The sequence below is a fragment of the Dipodomys ordii genome, unplaced genomic scaffold, assembly GCF_000151885.1.
Source record: "Dipodomys ordii isolate 6190 unplaced genomic scaffold, Dord_2.0 Scaffold47, whole genome shotgun sequence".
NCBI classification, from domain to species: domain Eukaryota; kingdom Metazoa; phylum Chordata; class Mammalia; order Rodentia; family Heteromyidae; genus Dipodomys; species Dipodomys ordii.
In genome coordinates this window covers 4,093,264-4,113,887 of record NW_012267263.1, presented here as the reverse complement: position 1 = coordinate 4,113,887, position 20,624 = coordinate 4,093,264, and the positions used below count along the sequence as shown (strand labels likewise).

The following is a 20,624-nucleotide window of genomic DNA, read 5'->3' as shown; positions in this document are numbered from 1 at the left end:
AGAAAAAACCATCATCAAGGACTGCAGTTCTTACTATATTTAGCAAAAGGACAAGCTGTATAACAAAGAAGGTGGTACAAGATGGCTGAGGTGGGCTGAAGTGTTGTCTTCCTGTGCCATATTTTTCTTGTAATAAACTTTCTTATCACTTTTACTACATTTATTTCGTGCTTGAAATTGTTCTCATGCCAGATACAAGATGTTTAGTTGCCCTAATCTCTCTGGTAACATGGTGTCATGGCCAGGAAGTTAGGGATTATATATATCTTTTTTTGACTTGGATTCACTGAAAGGTAATAGTAACATCTGGAAAGGGCCTCCAGCTGGGCCCTGAAAGTAAGTGGTTGGTAGCATAGCTAGGATGAAGCTGAATTCTCAAAGAGATGGAGACAAACCAGATATTCTCTCTCTACTGTTCTCTCTTGGCTCAAGGACTCAACCCATTTCAATGGGAATATAGCACAAGATTTTGGTCTTTTCCCTGTACCTAGGGCTTAGCTTTCTATCAAAATAATCTTCCCAAGGACAGATCTACTCATGTCTTTCATCTGTTGAAAACTTCCCCTCCGTGTCTATTTCTCACAGACATAAATCCTAGTAAAGAATTCCAAACCCTTCTTCTTCTGGTATCATCATCTGTTTTCTGTCCTTTCTTCTGCCATACCTTGGATGGAGATTCTATCTTCTTTCCCATCTCCTGCCTTTGCCCTAGGGCAAAGATTTTTCACAGTCCAACTTCCAATCCCTCCACATCCTACCAAACTCAAGTAGTTTAACCTTCATTTCTTCAGATAGAATCAATCACTTTCCTTCCGGTTATTCTGTGGGTATGTCTCTGTTGTCATGTTTATAACACCATGCTTCAAAGACTTGGGTTTCATTCATTCAATAAAAGTTTACTCAGTGTCTACTGTGCCTCAGGCTCCATTCTTGGTGAAATGGATACAGGTAATACTAGGTGAGTCAAGGACCCAGCTTTCATGGAGGTTATTTTTTATTTTTCCTTTTCTTTTTTCAGAAGAGACAAATATATTATGTTGAATTAACTTTAAGTAGTTATACAAAAGGGTTTAAGTTTCATATTATCAATTTATGAGTACAATGCTTCTTGATCAATGTCACTCAACAACAGAGCAATCTCAGTAGACTTCTATTTATACACTTACTTGATAGAATCATTTCCCTTGGTTATTCTTATTCAGCAGGAAGTGAGGTTAGAATACTTCAGTCATACACAGGAACACTGCTGTCATCACAATCATCTTTTGTCTCCATCACTAGCTATATGGTTATGATTAACTCCTTAATCCCATAAGTAATAATAAATAATCCCATAAGTAAGAACATGTCTCATAAGTAATAATAATTAACAATACCATAAGTAATAAGATATGTTCAACTTAATCCAACATTTATGCAAAAATCAAAGATATAACATATACATGATTATCCTTATTAAACCTAAAAGACTGCAGACATATAAGGAATTATATAAGGTTCTTAGGAATATTTATCTTTTTGTGACATGTAAGCCTTAACTTTCCAATTTCACATATACAGTTCCTTGGTAAAGTTCTTTCTCTAGTTTCAGACATAATTCTGTTTCAAAATCTGCCTTCTAGGATAATAGTCTTGAGAGTCCCATATCACAATAAAAAAGGCAGATGAGCTGGGCACCACTGGCTCATACCTCTAATCAGGAGAATGACATATGAGGATCATAGTTTGAAGCTAGCCCAGGCAGAAAGTCCATAGGATCCTCATCTCCAATTAGCCACCACAAAACTGGAAATGAAGTTGTGGCTCAAGTGGCAGAGTACTAGCCTTGAGCAAAAAACTTTGGGCTATTAACAGGCCCTGAATTCAAGTATATGAAGCCAGCAGGAACACATCAAAAAAAGAGAAGCATAGATTTATCTTTTTGATGAACAAAATGCAAAACTTCTCAATAAAATACTGGCTAACCAAATTCAACAAATAACAAAAATCATACACTATGATTTAATGGGACTCACCTTAAAGATGCAAAACCTTAAAGATGTAAATCAATGAATATAACACAGTAATAGAAAAACAAAAATCATATGATGATCTCAATATACATATAAAAGTTTTTAAAAGTAATATCCAACATCTTTTTATGATAAAAGCACTGGAAAATATATGGGAATACATAGAATATTCCTCAGCATAATGAAGGCTATTTACGACCAACCTACAACTAACATTATACTTAACAGTAAAAAACTGAACTATTTCTTCTGGAGTCAGGAAGATTCCAAGTAGGGAAGGAAGAAGTAAAACTGTCCCAATTTCAGATGACATGATCCTATATTTAGAGGACCCTATATACACCTCTCCTAAGCTAGTAGAGCTGGCTAAAACTTTGATAAAGTGGCCAGGTATCAAATCAAGACACAAAAGTCAGAAGCTTTTTGTATGCCAACAATAAGAAGATTGAGACTGAAATCAGGAAAGCAACTCCATTTGCAATAATCTCAACAAAAAGTACCTAGGAATTAACTTAACCAAGGATGTGAAGGACATCTACAATGAAAACTACAAAAATTTGAAGAAGGAAATTGAAGAAGACAAGGAAATGAAAAGACCTTTAATGCTCCTGAATTGGCAGAATATCATGAAAATAGTATTATTGCCCAAAGCAATCTACAAATTCAATGCAACACCCATCAAATCCCAACACCATTCTTCACTGAGATAGAGAAAATCATCCATGAGTTCATATGGAACCACAAAAGGCCCTGAGTCACAAAAACAATTTTGAGCAGTGTTAGAGGTATAACAATACCAAATTTCAAACTACTACAGAGCTATAGTAAAAACAAAACAAAACAGCTTGGTACTGGCCTGAGGACCAATGGGACAGAATAAAAAACCCAGAAACAAAGCCACAGACCTACAGCTATCAAATGTTTGTCAAAGAAACAAAAACATAGGCAGCCTCTTCAACAAATGGTGCTGGGAAAATTGGTTCTCCACATGCAGAAAATTGAAACTGGATCCCTATCTATCAATTCAAAATGGATCAAAAACCTTGATGTAAGACCCAAAACTATGAAATTTTATTATAGGAAGGAGAGGAGAAAAATTAGGACTTGTTGACCTGGGCAGAAACTTTCTGAGCAAAGATCCATAAGCAGAGCAAATCAAAAACTTGATAAATGGGACTGCATGAAACTAAAATGTTTCTGCAAGGCAAGGACATAGCCAACAAGGTATAAAGACAATCTACAGAATGGGAGAAGATTTTGGCCAACTACACATCAGACAACAGCCTAATATCCAGAAATATAGTGAACTTAAAAATATTAGATCTTCAAAAAACCCAACAACCCAATTAATAAATAGGCTAATGAGTTAAAGAAAGTCTTCTTAGAAAAAGTAGTAAAAATGGTCAACAGACATATAATGAGATAACAGCTCTGGCAATAAAGAAAATGTTTGATTTCAAAACAACCCTGAGTTTCCACCTGACCCCAGTTAGAATGGCCATTATAAAAAAAAAAGTCAACAAAGTTTGGCAAGGATGTGGCCAAAAGGGAACCCTAATACACTGTTGATGGGAATGTAAATTTGCTTAACTACTCTGGAGAGCAGTATAGAGATTCCAAGGATCCAGCAATTCCATTCTTGGCCATTTACCTAAGAAATTAAAAACCAGGAATCACCAGCATAAACCCTGTTCATCTCAGCACTATTTACCATAGCCAAAGTATAGAGCCCAATTGCCCTTTAATGGATGAATGTATCAAGAAAATATGGTATATATACACAATGGAATGTGGTGTATATATACACATTAGAGAGAATGGTGTTGCATCATTTGAAAGAACTGGAAAGATCTGGAAAACATTATGTTAAGTGAAGTAAATCAGGCCCAGAGAAACAAAGGTTACATGTCTTCTCTCACATATGGAAGCTAGAACTTGGTTATAAATACACAAGTAATTATGTTGGGTGGTATGCGAGTGTATACAAATGTGTTAAGTGAAATGTAGTAGACTTAGGAAAGAATACAAACAGTGAAATTCCTTAGAAAGGCAAAATCAAAGTTCAACAAACACCAAATAAACACCAGGAAATGAATAATTGAAAGGGATGGGGGAGGGGGTCAATGGGAAAGGAGTAGACAAATAGAAGAATGAGAGGCGAATGCAGTAAAAAGGAATCCAATGTACATACTACAAAATTAAGAAAAGTACGGAAAGGGTGGGCTGGGAGGGATGAGTGAGAATGTTAAAAGGGGTGACAATAATCAAGATGCATTATATATTCACAAACTGATTTGTTGAATGACAACACTTTTGTATAACTACTTAAGGATAATAAAATAAAAAAAATTAAAAAGGCAGGTATCAGAATAGAACATAGACATAAGTGCATTTCCTGATGATGTGCCCAGGGGAAAAGGCAGAAAAAGTTAATATAATAAAAAATAATATTGAGAGGTGGCACTTTACAATATTATTACTTCTTTTTGAGATGCTAGAAGAAAGCTATTTTACTGAAATACTATTAGTAAAACTTGCTTTTTTGGCAACATTTCTTCTTGGTAAATTTAATGTAAAGCATGATAAAAGAACAATGCTAGCAAATTTTGCTAGTAAGTAGTATCTCCATAGTTCCAACAAAAGAAGTCCTTCATTTCCTGATAGGATGGTGGGACTTAGTATTGTGTTCTATACCCAAATATTTCAATCAAGTAGACATGAAGAGGCACAATCATAAGAAGAGCTTATTTCAGGGAGAGGTAGGTAGGTAATTCACTTTTGGTTCTCTTGATTCTTAGGTGAGTGCAAGGTACTTAGATAAGAAGAACTGTTTGATGGCATCAGATAGTGCCTTGTAATGAAATCTTGAGCAATTCTACAAGGAAATCTCTATGTTATTCATAATATTAGGAGGTATAGGAGGTTTTGTGACAAATTTTTGCATTTCCCATAAAAGATACAGCTTTCAACACTGAAGGAAAAATGTGATTTCCAGGGAAAAAATGAAAGAAAATAAACTAGAGGATCTAAAACAGCAAATACTGAAGTAAAACCAAGAAAATCCGGTATCACTTGACTAAAAATAAAAAAATGTACTCCAAAGGTCAGCAGTTCTTTGGGAATTATTTTTTGTTGTTGATTATATGGTGAATATCTGAAAATTATATAGGATTCAGTAAGATTTGGGGTAAAGTATTCCACATCCACACCCACTTAGTGTTGTCAGAAAGGAGCATTTCATATTGATAATACCAAAGTAAGTCTCCAAAGTTCATGCCCTTTATTCAAAAATTACTTTCCTAAGACTATATTCTAACAAAATAATTCAACTGTGTGCACTACTGGAGTCATAAAAACACAAGAAAGAGCAAAATACTGGAAAATAACCCCAAAGTCCAACATTCAATGAAGTTACATTATGTACTTATCAATCTGAACATGCAGCAAAAACACAGAGAAACAATGAAATTATGCTAATTGAACGAGTTTGAAATAATTGTAGAAACACTGGCTTCATCTATGTAGAAAACAGTTAAGGAGAAAAAACTAAATGGGAAGGCTTGAAGTGGTGCTAATAAGGCAGTCAGATGATATATTAATTTTCCTTTTTTAGATTTGTTTTATTACTAATAAAAATCATTGCCTTTATGTAGGGCTTTCAACATGAAGTACTTAAATGATTATTTTTATCTCATAAGAATCCTAGGAGGCGTATGCTATTAGCATTCTTATTTTAAAGATAAGAAAACTCAGATTTAAAAAGATTGAGTAACTAGCCAAGATGACACACAGATTAGGTGGTAGATCTGAGGCTAAACTTTTGTACTACTCTAAAAGTTCAGTCTTTAAAAAAAATCATAGCCAGGCACTGGTGACTCACACCTGTAATCCTAGTTACTCATGAATCTGAGATCTGAGGATCATGGTTTAAAGTCAGCCCAGGTAGAAAAGTCCATGAGACTCTTATCTCCAATAAACTATTCAGGAAAAGCTGGAGTGGCACGGTGGCTCAAGTGGTAGAGTACTAGCCTTGAGCAAAAAGCATCTCAAGGATAGTGCCCAGGCCTTGAGTTCAAGCCCAAGGACTGAAAAAATTAGCATATATTAATAGTAAAAAGAAGTTTCATTGTAATAATTCCATAAATGTGTATTAATCCACAATATAACATTATCCCATTTAGTTTTGTTTTTCAATTAAAACATGTATTGCTTTAATGAGACCACATTAAAATCAAATGACACTTCTTATGTGATTAAAAGAAATACTGAGACATGGATTGGCTCTAACTTTTTAGAACTCAATGTAGTGAAGGGTGGGAGTGGAGAAGGGAGAGTGATGTAGGATGACAATGATATAGGGTAGGAGGCATGGGGAAAGGGAGGATGGAGAGCTCCAGGGTACTCACTTCCTCCACAGCCTTGTTCATACAGTTCTTCTTGGCAGCCTCCTGGAGCTCCATGGCCTGCTGAATGTACATTTTCCCAGCCAAGATTTCATTCTCCAGCATCGATAGTTCTTTCAAGGAAATGGGCCAATTTAACCGTTCTAATGCCTGGTTTAAAGCTGCTTTGTTTTCTAAGTACTGTATTGGCTTGACTGAATCTAGCCTATAAACATACATAAAAGAAACAAAAGAAAAGTAAAATAAAAAAATATGATAAAATGATTCCTTAGTAGACTTTCATCCAAGAAACATCTGTTGAAGCAGGCATAGTATATCAGATGATAGTCACAGCTACACCCTTCTGGTATGTCAAGACTTTGGTAGCTTGCATAGATTAAAAACTAGCCAACTCTATGAGTAGTAGGTATTTTTATCCATTATCCTTATCCACTTGATGATCTGCTTTAAAAATATTGCTATACATTAATTTTTTCCAGTACCATTTTCCAAACATTGGAGCCTATTCCTTTCTCCGTATGCCTCACATCTGGAGGAACCCCATCTGAGCTTCAAACAGAATTCACTCTTCTAGGCCTAGCACTAACTCTGGAAAGCAAAGTAAGACAAAGCAAAGCAAAACATTTGCCTCCGCTAAATAATTCTTGTACTAGTTTCAGCTATTTTGATCTCCTTTCCTCCATGTAAGCCTAAATAGGCCAAACTTTCCAGCTTCGTTGTTTGGGCACATAAGGAATGCAGATTAAACTTTATATGAGCTGATGATCACTCTGTGGAACTCACAGGGAAGGTAGCATGGTATGTAAGCCCAGGTCCTGGATTCAATTTCCAGTCCCTGTAGCTTCTGAGCCAGAAATCCTGGAAGAGGGGCAAGGACAGCTCAGTACTCGCAAATCATTGAATATAATTCAGCAAACAGAATCAAAGACAAAAATCATATAGTTATATCAAATGTAGTGTAGAAAAAAGCCATACAAAATTCTATATCCCTTCATAACAAGATGATTAAGACTAGGAGTAAAAGGATAACATATCAATAAAATAAAGTGTAGCTATGACAGATCTATATCCAACATTATACCAAATGATGAAAAACAGAGCATGTCCTTGTCATCCTACTAGGGAAGGGAAGGTTGAAAATCTCCCCTCTACTATGATCAGGAATACAAGTACTGCTACTGAACATTAGATCCTAGCTAAATTAATTAGGCAAGAGAGAAAAAAAAGAAAGCCTCCTCAATCGGAAAAAAGAAGTAAACTATTTCCATTTGCAGATGGCTTACTACTTCCCTTTTTAAGTGGGGGTGCCTATGCCAGGTCTTGAGTTCAGAGCTTTATAGTCTCACTTGGCTTTCTTGCTCATGGATTGTATTCTATCACTTGGGTCATACCTTCTGTCTGGTATTTTGCTGGCTAATTGGAGATGGAGTCTCACAGACTTTTCTTTCCAGGCTAGCTTCAAGCCTCAATCCTCTTAGCCTTCTAAGAAGCTAAGATTATAGGAATAAGCTACTGGCAACTAGCTACAAATAGTTTATTTCCATATATAGAAAACTCTATAGACCCTTCTCTCTTTTCTAGATCCACTAGAACTAATTAATTTGTCAGTTATAAAACACAAGATGAGGCAAAACATGAATATTTTTTGTTTTTATAAAGCAACAATGAATAATCAAAAAATGAAATTAAGAAGACAGTCCCACTTACAATTAGATCCAAACAAATAAAACATCAGGAGTAAAAGATTTGTATAATGAAAACTAAAAAACATTGCTGAGAGACTGAAAACCTAAATACAGGAAGACATCTTATTTTCATAGATTAGAAGACAATATCATTAAGATAGCGATACTTCCTAATGCCTCTCAAGCAAATTGGTTGGTTCAATGTAGTTTCTATCAAAATCCTAATGATTTTCTTTTCCAGAAATTTACATGGAACAACAAAGTTGAAGGATTCACACTTCTTAATTTCAAAACTTGCTACACAGTTATATAATCAAAATAGTGTCCTATTGGAATGAAATAGACATAGACATCCATGGTATATAATAATCCATAACAAATTCAAATACTTATGGCCAAATGATTTTTTTGATAGAGGTGTCACAGCCATTCAATGGCACGTGCGCGCGCACACACACACACACACACACACACAACACACACACACACACACACACACACACACACACACGACACAAGATTCTCAGGAACTTTCCTATCTGGGATGGCTCTGACCCATGATCCTTAGATCTCAGCCTCCTGAGTAGCTAGGATTACAGGTATGAGCCACTAGTGCTTGGCTTTAAATATTTTTTAAAGGTAAAAAACCATGTCCAGGAAAAAATAGGAAATCTTGTACATTATACTTCGAAATTCAAGTATTCTTCAATACTCAAGAGAAATGAAAATATGCATGCTCACACTTCAACACAAATACCCCTCAAACGTCCACCAGTAGAATGAATGAATGAAACAGGGCGCGTGCATAAAAGTGTGTGTGTGTGTGTGTGTGGTTCAGGGCTGCTTGAAGTTCCATATGCATCTAACTGATTCATGGCACAATTTGAATGAATGTAGAAACTCAAGTTTTCACAGTAAGTAAAAGAAGCCAGAAACAAAAGACACCACATGTTGTATGATTCCTTTCCTTCCAAAATGGAAACATTTCAGAGACAGAAAGCAGACTGTGGTTACCAGGGGCTGGGGAAAAGGAAATGGGGAGCGACTGCTTTATGAGTACAGGACCCCCACCACGAGGTGATGAAAGGGGTTTGAATCTAAAAAGGTGGTGGTTTGTACAACATTTTAAATACTATTCAATTATACACTTTAAAATGGTTTTTGCTTATACAAATTTCATTAACAAATGATGAGGGAGTGGAATAGAGCTTACTTTTCTTTTTCCTCTTGAGATAATGCTTGCCAAACAATTTTATTCAAGCGCCTGTTTAAAAAAAGCACAATAATTTAGATGTGATGCTACATTTCATGGTAAAGCTAATTATAGCTCTAAAGGGCAGAGGAGGCTGAGCCTAAGTGCAGTACCCCCACCACTGGGTCCAGGTTGCTGTCTTCTGATATGAATGTCTCCCTCTCCCAGCACTACTGCAGAAACCCGTGGCAATCCTGTCAATACTAAAGCAAGACTCAGTGCTCAACTCAGAGTAAACACAGGAAACAAACTGATCCTCATTATCTCTGCATTAATAAAATTCTAAATATTCTCTTCTTCCTTCTCCCCCACAAGGAAAATATAACTGAGCCCTTAGCTTGGTTTTATAGATAATCTAGTTCAATTCTCAAAGCAAAAGTAGTTGAAAGGTTAATAAATAATGGGACAGGAACCCATGTTAAGACATCAGCCAGGCTGATTGCCTTGTCCAGATGAGGCCAGGGAAAAGGTAACCAGGTGACACACTTCATTAACCAAAACCCATCATGGGTCACAGCCTCAGAGTAGCTGCTGAGCCAGAGGGAAGGAGATTGGAGATAGTGGGTCCTGGAGGTAGATACAACTCTCCTTGTTAGTAAGCAATGATACTTCAAGTCCAGCTCAGTACCACCACATTATTACAGGCATTATGGATTTCAGGACACAGAACACTTGCTCCAGGAGGTGAAGTATGAACTGGGTTCCATGAAAAATAAATGCTTCAATGAAATGAGGTAGAGACCACACCTTCTCCTGGAGGTGCTCTGACAATTGTAGCTAGTGTCAGCAGTACACAGCTTTGAGAACATGTTTTGGATAGAGACATTATCTTGCCTTGCTCACCTGTGAAGAAAGGGCAAGGAAATCCTGCATTGGGGAACAGCATGGACTTGAGCCACTGTATAGGGCCAGAAGCTCATTTAGCTTTGTCACTTCCTAGATGTGAGACTTTGGGCCATTACCAAACTTTACTGCCAAATGATGCCTGCTTCCTCGTGTAGCTGAGGGGCCTCTATGAGCTAGCCTGTGCATAGCACATGCAAATGTGTCTGACAGAAGGAAATATTCTGTAAGTGGTGAAAAGAGAGTCAGGAAGAGGGAAATGAGCCAGCTTGGTGTTTCTGTCTCACTTGAAACTTTTGGTTCTTTGGGGCATATTTAGAAATAAGGTTTCTTTCATCATGTGACTCATTTAACAATAACCAGGGCTTCTAAGAGTTATTTAAAAGATCCATAGTGTATATATATATATATATATATATATATATTGTTTTTTTAAAAAGAAGAACTACTAAGAATTCTCTTAAATCTAAACGTGAAATTAGATTCAGTGGAATGGGAGAAGCTGGGAGTATGGGTAAGGGCTATAGAGCAACTTAGGTCTAGGTTCAAAGCGTGGGACAATAACAGAGGTCCATTCCCATTGAAAGATTCCAGTGCTTTACTAAGCAGAGTAGTAGATGCAGGAAAGCCATTAAATGTGTGAGGTGAGCAGGAAGTGAGAGGGCCTAAATGTGAGTGGTTCTCTAAGGCTGGTCCAGCTCCTTGACTCTGAAGTTTTACTAACAATGTTTTCCTTCTTTGCTTGTTATAAGAGACAAATTTGTTTGTATGAACTGTCTCACTCTAGCTCTAGTTTTCAAATTTATGTATACCAATAACTGGCTCATTTGCAAAGTAACTCATAACTAATGACACTTCAGAAATCTGGTCAACATCTGTCTCAGTAAACAGTAGACCACAGCAGAGTTTCCAAGCACAGTCCCAGAGCCAGGATAGAAATGTAGTTTCCTTTGTGGATATGAGGGCTGTTACTTTGAATTTATTCTTGTACCAAAATGAGCTATAGAAAAATCACTCTAGAACTCAGCACTGGAAATACTCAAAGCTTATCCTCAGACACATGAAGCCAAAATTACTGCCTCAATTCTTTAAATATTCAAACAGAAGAATACCCATACATGGACACTATGGCCAATTAAGGTTATATGAATTAAGGTTGATATTTGAAGTTTATACCTGGCTTACTTAATATTGCTTAAGTATTTCATCAGTTACTTTTCACATTTTGGATATCTTGAGAAAAAAGGTGAGAGACAAAAGGGAAATAACATAGCAATACAATTCTTAAATACTTCTTTATGCTATACAGGGGATTGATCATACTGCCTGTACATACCAGGCAAGTGCTCTATCACCTGAACCTGGCCAAGTCCTTAAGATCAGGAAGTTTTTGTTATGTGTAGCATTAATATTAATATTGGTACTGTTAAACTAACATCAAGTAAATAACTTAAAATAAATACCAAATCAATAATACTACATAATTGATATTAAACAAATAACATTAAATATGATTAGATGTCAATAATATTAAAGTTAACTTTACAGATATTAAAATTGTTATTGTTGCTAATAACAATGTAAGTTGAGCACTTCTAAAATAAAATTATTGGAAATTTGGATTCCTAATGTTAGACTTATTTTCACATTTTGAATATTTGTATATTCATAATGAGCTATCTTGGTGATAGGCCCTAAGTCTAAACACAGAGTTCATTCATGCTTCATATACAACTTATACACATAGCCTGAAAGCAATTCATTCAATATTTTTACAGTGTCTATGTTTTGACTATAGTTTATCACATGAGGTTAGGTGAATTTTCTACTTTAGCATCACATGGACATTCAAAAAGTTCAGGTTTTAAAACATTTGGGATTTATAATTTGTTGGTTTTATTAAATATATATTTTATTGTAAAGATACTGTACAGAGGGGTTACAGTTACATGAGTAAAGTAATGAGTACATTTCCTATCAAGCATTATTACCTCCTCCCTTGTTTTCCCCCTACCATCTTTTCCCTCATCACCTCCCCAACTTCTCCTTCCCCCCACCCAAAGTTTTAAAATTCATTTTCAATGTGGTGTCCTGTGCATGTCATTGCTACAATGGCTCAACCTGTATCCCTGTTTCAGCATTTTGTTATTTCCCTTTCCTTCCCCAAATTAGAAAAATGTATATCCAAGATGCAGGGCACAGGAATCAAATGGAGTGAAAACAGAGGTTATACCTGGGGGAAGAATATACAAAAGAAACCAAAAAATCACATAGTACATTATAAGTACCATAAAACAACAGCAAAAAAGATAAGTGTCATAAGCTTTTTTGTTTAGGTTGGTTTGGAACCATGATCCTCCTGATCTCAGCCTCCCAAGTAACTAGGATTACAAGATTTCTAACTTTTTAATCCAGAGTGAGATGCTCAATTTGTAGTGACAGCATTTCTCTACAGACTCTTCCAGAATTACTCATTGGAAGAAGTGGAACAAATCATTTACTGCACCAATATTTTGGTTTTGCTTTTAGGGAATGGGGGGAGGAGGTTCTCATCATTCTTGGAATCGCAGAGCCAAGATCAGTACATTGGGAAAGGACACATGATCAATTCCACCATGTATTTTTAGTATCTGCAAATTTAGGAAATGAAAAGTCTAATTCTCATTAATTGCTCATTCCTCACAACAACCTTGTGAGGCAGGTCCTGGAGTAAAAGCATTTAAGGTTTCCTAAAGTATGTGTCAGGGCCAAGAATGAAGTCCACGGGTGCTGTCTGACCTCTAAGTTCTAGCTTATGACCTACATCAGGTACTCACACACTAGGTAATTATAGGACCCAAATATTTTAATTATTCAAGCAAAGTACACAATAGTATATGTGTTATTACATTTTGGGTATCTGAATTTGAAAAGTTTTAATAACTGGAATCATATCAAGCTTGAACAAAATTCAAATAGTCAAATACACAAACACCTGCTAGGAATAAGTGAAGAACATGAGGTTGGCTAACATCTGGCCTAAACACTGTAACCTAGAGGAACAGAGACTATGAATAAGTCACAGGCCTCTTTAGTAGTTGTAAAGACCTCAGGAAGGGTGGGAAACAGAGAGGAAAGGCCCCTCTATGGAGGCCACTGGCGTTGAGGCAAGAAGAGACCAGCTGAGGACAGCGGCCTAGCAGGAAGGGGAGATAGAAGCTCTTGAGGCAAGATGTGCCTGGAAGTTTCAAACCCACAGAGAAGGGTAATCCTTGGTCCAGAGCATATTGCCTCTGAGAAAAAGATAAAGGGACAGGGAAATACAGGTTGAGCACACTTAATCCAAAACTCCTAAATTATCCCACATCTTATATGTCTTGAGTATTGACATGATGCTATAAAATAGAAATTTTCACATGACAAAACTTCATTTCATTCACAAAATTACTAATGATATTTTATAAACATTACTTCCAGGCTTTGTGCATGGTGTGTATAAATACAAATGAATATTATATTTAGACTTTTACTCTGTCTCCAACACATATTGTGTACATGCAAACGTTTTACAATAAAAAAAATGCTCAATGTGAAACACTTTTGATCCCAAATAGTTTGGATACAGGAGACCCAACTTGTACTGAGAAGCTGTACTGAGAAGCCAACTCAGGCAGACAAATACACGAGATTCTTATCTCTAACAAGCCAGAGTGGAGGTATGACTCAAGTGGTAGAGCATCAGCCTTGAGTAGAAAAACTCAAGTAAGAGGACACAGCCTTGGGTTCAAAATTCAGTAGCAGAACTCAATAAGCAAATAAATAAATAAATAAACTCAGTTGAAGATATTCAGGTAAAGAACTTGAGTAATGCAGCATCAGGCATATCAGACATCACCATGTTGACCTCCATTGATGTTAATGCTGGATAATTTTTAAGTTATTGCTTCTGATAAAAGTCTATGCAAGCCGGGTGCCAGTGACTTATGCCTGTAATCCTAGCTATGCAGGAGACTGAGATCTGAGGATTGCAGTTCAAAGCCAGCCCGGGCAGGAAAGACTGTGAGATTCCTATCTCCAATAAACCACTAGAAAACCGAAGTGGTGCTGTAGCTCAAGTGGTAGAGCACTCACCTTGAGCTGAAGAGCTAAGAGACAGCACCCAAGGCCCAGAGTTCAAGCCCCATGACTGACCAAAAAAAAAAAAAAAGGTCTATGCAAAGATGAGAAAATATGTTGAAATAAATTCCATACCCATAAAAGATAAGTAGGAATACCACTAACCTTTCATAGGACTTGATTGCCTGTTCTACTTTTTGCTTGTAGATATTGAGTTTGACTCCTTGGGGGTTAATGAAAGTCATCTTATTTGTATTATTGCACACGTGTGCCAGGGGGAACACCTACACAGCAAAACCAAAGGGAAGAAAGCATCACTTGGCAAGTTAACATGAGCCTTCAAAAGTTTACACACATGGCTAGATGTTTTTCTAATTGTAAAACAATACACTATGAATGTAGAAAATACAGTAAATCTGGCTTCCTGCCATAGCTGTGATGACAGACATGAACCATCATGCCCAGTTTTTTTTCTGTTGAGATAAGCATTTTGCCCAGGTGGACTAAAACTGTGAACCTCTCAATCCCAGCATCCTAAGTACATGGAATTACAGGTGTGACCTATTGTGCCTGGTTGGCTGGTGCAAGAGTTATATGTGTATGTTCGCGTGTGTATGTGTGTGTGAAATTACATATATGTATGTAATTTGTATCTTGTATCATGAAACCTCATCCTGCAGGAATGGCAGAGTATCAGAGAGTTTCCCTTTGATCTTTTGTCTGTACCCGATACTTACTTTTGAGTTCTGATTCTATGCTAAGTAATTTTAGGGACATAAATGGTAAGTTTATTACTAGTTTGGTAGAAATTCTAATCTCCCACCTCAATTCTTTTGGGACCATTCTGATGTCAAAGTTCATTCATTGCCCCTCCATGTATTCTGTCCAAAATTTATAGTTGTATTTAATGGGAGAAACATTGTAATATGCTTACTCTACCTTCCCTTAGAGTTCTTTCTGCCAAAGTCTGCTTTCATCATAATACTATCTCTAACATTATATTTACCTACGTCCACAGTAGCTATCTCTCCCAAGAGAATGTGAGCTCTATTACAGTAGGAACTTTGCTTTATTCACCACTGTATTTCCTGTTACTATCTAGCACAATACCTGGAACATAATGTACCTTCAACGAATATTTATTGATAAAAGAATGCACAGACCTCAAACAATACATACTATATACAGTATGGCATATATACTACACACACACATCGACACACACACATAGGCACGCACGCATGCGCGCACACGCACACACACACACACACACACACACACACACAGAGTCTGGTACTAGAGCTTGAATTCAGGGCCTTACATTGTTGTTTACTTTTTCACTGGCAACTGGAGCTCTTCCATTTGAGCCATGACTCCAGTACTCTCATACTTAATATTTAAGTAAAACAGAAAGACATTTTGGAAGTATGAGAAATTACTTTTTTTAAGAAGGATTTTTTTTACTTTTAATAATGATGTTTCCCCTTGCCTCTTAAATCAGACTATATTTTATTGTTCAAGAAAATAGTGCAAAGGAAGAAGTATAAAAGGAAAATTTATGATTGATTTTTAGAAATAGGAAGCTGGAAAGCAATGAACAAGAGAGCAGGGCTGAATCTGTAGGCTGTTGGCTCTATAACCAATGGTGGACTCAAGTCCTGAAAGGCAGGAGGGACCAGAATCAAGCTCAGCAAACGGTATGAGGGTGTCTCACTTTGCCTAGTGAATGAGGACACATGTACAACCTGTCAACATGGACTGAACCAAGCCTGTCTCACTTGAAATGGTCATTGCAAGTCACAGGATCTTCATGGAACTACATAATGTCTGATGGCATGTGGGTGTAGGGGAAGGAGCACAGGAGGATAGACTTAGGCAACTGCAAAATGGCAGAAGAAAACAGATTTTAAAATTTTGTAAAAGTGAGCCTGATGCTGGTTGCTCATGCCTGTAATCTTAGCTATTCAGGAGGCTGAGATCTGAGGATTGAGGTTTGAAGCCAACCTGGGCAGGCAAATCCATGAGACTCTTAGCTCCAATTAACAGCAAAAGGCTAGAAGTTGAAGTATGACTCAAGTGATAAGAGTACCAGCTTTTGAGCAAAACATTAAGCAAGAGAAATAGGCCCTGAGTTCTAGTCCTAGTAATGGTACACACACACACACACACACACACACACACACACACACACACACACACAGAATGCACATACACATACATACAAAATCTCATTAAAATGATCCAGCATACTAAAATTCTCAAATACATACACAGCAAATAAATAGCTAAAAATAACAGCTGAGCAAATCAACTATCACAAAGTCTAAGTATTTAAGAAGAAATTAATTCTATGTTATGCCAGCCTCACAATGACATTAAGACCAAAGATGGAAAGGACATATAAAGCACAAAAGCTCACTGAAATGACATAAGAAGAAATACATGGAGAAAATCCCAAAAAGTCTATCTTGAAATAAAAAAAAATCCTAAAAAGAATAAACTCTAAGCTAAATGCATTTTTTAAAAATGGTGAACGAGGTAGCAGTACTAGTCTCTCCAGAACACTGCAGTGACACTAAAAAGAATATAAATAGATGAGTAATAGAATATAGAAATGGAGAAACCTCAATATAGATAAGAGAAATTTCAAAATAATAGAATAGAATAGAAAGACTGCTAGAGAAGCAACAGTTGAAAACATGCTCCCAGGTTTTACAAAACTTTGGTTGTATTTATTCCAGTCCACAGGGGAGGTTGGAATTAAATCATATGTTGGCCAGAACTGGTGTTGCAGCAGTTAATTATAAAAGAGGGATTGGGTGTTGTGTGAGTGGTTTAGGAGAAGGGGCATTGTGGTGCAAGGGTTAACATTGTTCCAAAGTTCAGCAAAGATGGCATTTTTCAGCGCCCCAGAAAATCCTAGTCTATCTTCACAGTATGTATAACAAGATTTTAGAAATTTTGTTTTAAAAATAATTAAAGTACACATAGAAATTCAGGCTAGTGTTAATTTCTGAGGAAGAAAAGAAGGGAAAGGGATCTAATGAGACAGCACAGAGGTCCTCAATTTATCTGCAATGGTTTATTGTGTTTAATATCTAAAACATAAATAATATTAGATTTAAAACCATCAAGCAGTGGTTACTTCTAACACTTGGGGTTTCAGGACAAGTAAGGAGGTAGGTAGGGCTTTTACTTTTTACTGCATTCTAATAACTACATATATTTTTTTAAGCTGCATATAATGAAACCACCAAGACACAAAGAAACAAAATAATAGGCAAAAGAGAAAGAATGAAATTAAAAGCTTCATAGCTCAACCTAGCTACTTCCAAACCAGACAAACTTGATGTGTGGCTTTTAAATAATTCCTGTCAAAGGAAAGAGAACAGAACAGTGGGTTAAAGGTGAGACAACTGAGGTTTGAAACTGAAGTTTAAGTAAAAAGAAAAAAAGCATCACCTCTCAAAAATAGAGCTAATGTCACATAAGCTTTCAGAAGAGGGAAAAGTCAATCCTAACCAAAATGAAAGGCATTTTTTTCTCTCCCTGGAGGAAAAATACCTTTAGAAGTCTATAAATTTGCCTTCCAACTTGACAACTTATATATGATTCAACTGAAGATCAATACCACTAAATACTACTGACTTCACATACTTAAAGTTCCATTCAGGTTTACTTCCCTCTTTTGTGGATTTGGATTTTATGCCTTGGGTAGCCATGGTGGACTTGCAGGTAGTAGTTTAAATCTGACTTGGGTACACCCACTCTCCTTCCTTTCTGCATGCAGATTTAGAGAAACACAACGACATACTCCACGCCTTTGGTCTGTGGTCTTACTTTATAACATGATGGTTACATGGAGGTTAGAGGAGACAGTCTCTTTATGATGTCGGGTTGAGTGTGACTGAGGTCATAAAAGGCATTCTCTGGGTCTGGGGGATCAGGATCCTAGATGCCTAGCTTCTCTAAGGAACATGTGGTGAAGGAGGTGAGGTTCAGGAAGAAGTTGAGGACTCCGTTTGAGAGGGATAAAACCATCTAATAATAGCACCTTTGAAAATGGCTTTCTTAATACTTTAATAACAGAATGGTCCTTCTGTTCAATGTCAAGGTATTGCCTACTTATATTCTCTAGAGACTTACTGAATTGATATTATTAATCATGCCTTTAGTTAACAAAATAGTTACTATGAAGAACGTAGAGCTAGAGGTATATGTATGTATACATATATACAAATAGTGTATGTGTACATGTGAGTACATATGTGTGTGGGGGTTTGAGACAGGATGGATTAGGGAAAAATGAGGCATAGGAAACAGGAGCCAGGAATTCAGAGACAAACCATGTATTATTAATAAACAGCTTGACTAAAAGCACATAAACACTGCTTTGCTGTGCTTTGATAAGGATGGAAAGCATCTGGCCCATAGCAAATGATGTTCTTCTTGAAAGCTTTTCTTCAGCTGCCTGTGCCTCTCTCCCCATACTGATAATTTTATACAGACTAAGAATGATATTATGAATAACCAAATGTCTACTGAGGAACCAAGAGGTTTGCATCCTTTAGTAAAAAGAAAGGGGGAACAATTCTCTCTGGGACCTTGTCAACTTGCCCAAATAATTAGTGTGCTCTGGGAACTGAGTAAGCATATCTTAAACCTATGGAAGAAGGAAAACACTTGGAAAAATGACTCCTATGGGCACAAAGGAAGGGGTAACAGTGCTCAACAAGAAACGTACAGACTACATTACTCATGTAACTGTAACCACTCTGTACAGCATCTTTACAATAAAATAAAATTTTAAAAAATGCAAATCAAAACAACATTGAGATTTCACCTCATCCAAGTGAGAATGGCTATAATAAAGAAATCTAGTAACAATAGATGCTGTAGGGGATGTGGCCAAAAGGGAGTGCTACTACACTGTTATTAGGAGTGTAAACTTGTCCAGCCACTCTGGAAAGCAGTATGGAGGTTCCTCTGTTTTACTGTAGTGATAGCAAAAAGATACAGTATAGGAAAATGAGCACTCTCAAAACTTCAAGTAAAAGCTGGACACAGTAGCTTATGCCTATAATCCTAGCTACTTGGGAAGTAGAGAGAGATTGGGAGGATCCCAATTTGAGGTCAGCCAAGACAAAAAGTTCACGAGACACCTATCTCAACCAATACTTGAGTATGATAGCACATATCTGTCATTCCAGCTACCTAAAAAGCAGAAGGAGATCTTGAGAATTGTAGATATAGGCTAGCTCTGCCACAAAAAAGTTCTCAAGACCTCATCTTAACAGAAAAAAATTGGGAGTGGCAGTGCAAGCCTGTCATCTTAGCTATGACAAGAAGCCTCAGTAGGAGGATCATGTTCCAAGCTGGTTTATGTAAAAAGGTAGATCCAATTCCAAAAATAACCAGAATATAAAGGGCTGGAGACATGGTTAATTAATGGTAGAGCACCTGCCTATCAAGCATGAAACCTTGAGTTCAAACCCCAGTGCTTCCCTACAAAAATTCCAAATAAACTGTCACCGAAGTGAGAAATAATTAAATCATAGCTAGTTATATTATGATGGTTACACAAAATGTTTAGAGCATACACTAAGTGAAGAAGCAGAATGCATAACTCTATGCACCTCAATTAATTGTTAAGGTAGAACAGTTAGAATTTACTTGACAACATTCTAGCTGTGTTTAAAAGCAATCCCCAAACATTTTGAAATGGAGCAAAAAATATGAAACTGGTGACTATGTACTTATTCAAATCTGACTGCATTTACCAATTTAAGGGTTTTTCAAGTAAATCACTAAATATCCAAAAATGTTCCAATAAATAGCTTAGTGCTTACCACCAGATCAACCAAAGATCTGATTAGAGATGTATAGTTATAATACAAAAGATGCACAAATCTCATATGGATAGATCTTGAAATGCAATGATGACTTAGATGCTGCAATTATACAAATTACTAATTTTAATTTGTGTGTGTGTGTGTGTGTGTGTGTGTGTGTGCATGTGTTTGTGTGCATATTTTGGAACTGAAGCTTGAACTCAGAGACTGGGCACTGTCCCTTAGCTTACTTCTTGAGCAACTACTCTACTTCCAGCTTTTTTCTGGATAATTGGCGATAAAAGATTTTCATATTTGTCTTTCCAGGCTGGTTTAATTTCAATCCTCAGTTCTCAGCTTTCTGAGTAGCTGGTGCCAGGTGGTACTGAACCTTACATGTCTTTTTTTTTAATTTAATTTTATTTTATTTGTGAACATACTGTACAGAGGGGTTACAATTGCATGGGCAGGATAATGCGTACATTTCTTACCAAGCATTGCAG

At 36.6% G+C, this 20,624-nt stretch overlaps 1 protein-coding gene across 1 annotated transcript in view; it reads right to left on the bottom strand.

Annotated features, from left to right (window-relative positions):
• The window catches only part of Vwa3b (von Willebrand factor A domain containing 3B), a 192,506-nt gene that overhangs the window by 64,088 nt on the left and 107,794 nt on the right, over positions 1-20,624 (bottom strand). Inside the window, exons 19-21 of the mRNA XM_013019731.1 lie at positions 14,456-14,574; positions 9,314-9,364; positions 6,419-6,620 (exon numbers count right to left, since the gene is read on the bottom strand). Of these exons, the coding sequence (XP_012875185.1) occupies positions 6,419-6,620; positions 9,314-9,364; positions 14,456-14,574 (372 nt within the window). The remainder of the gene's footprint in view (positions 1-6,418; positions 6,621-9,313; positions 9,365-14,455; positions 14,575-20,624) is intronic.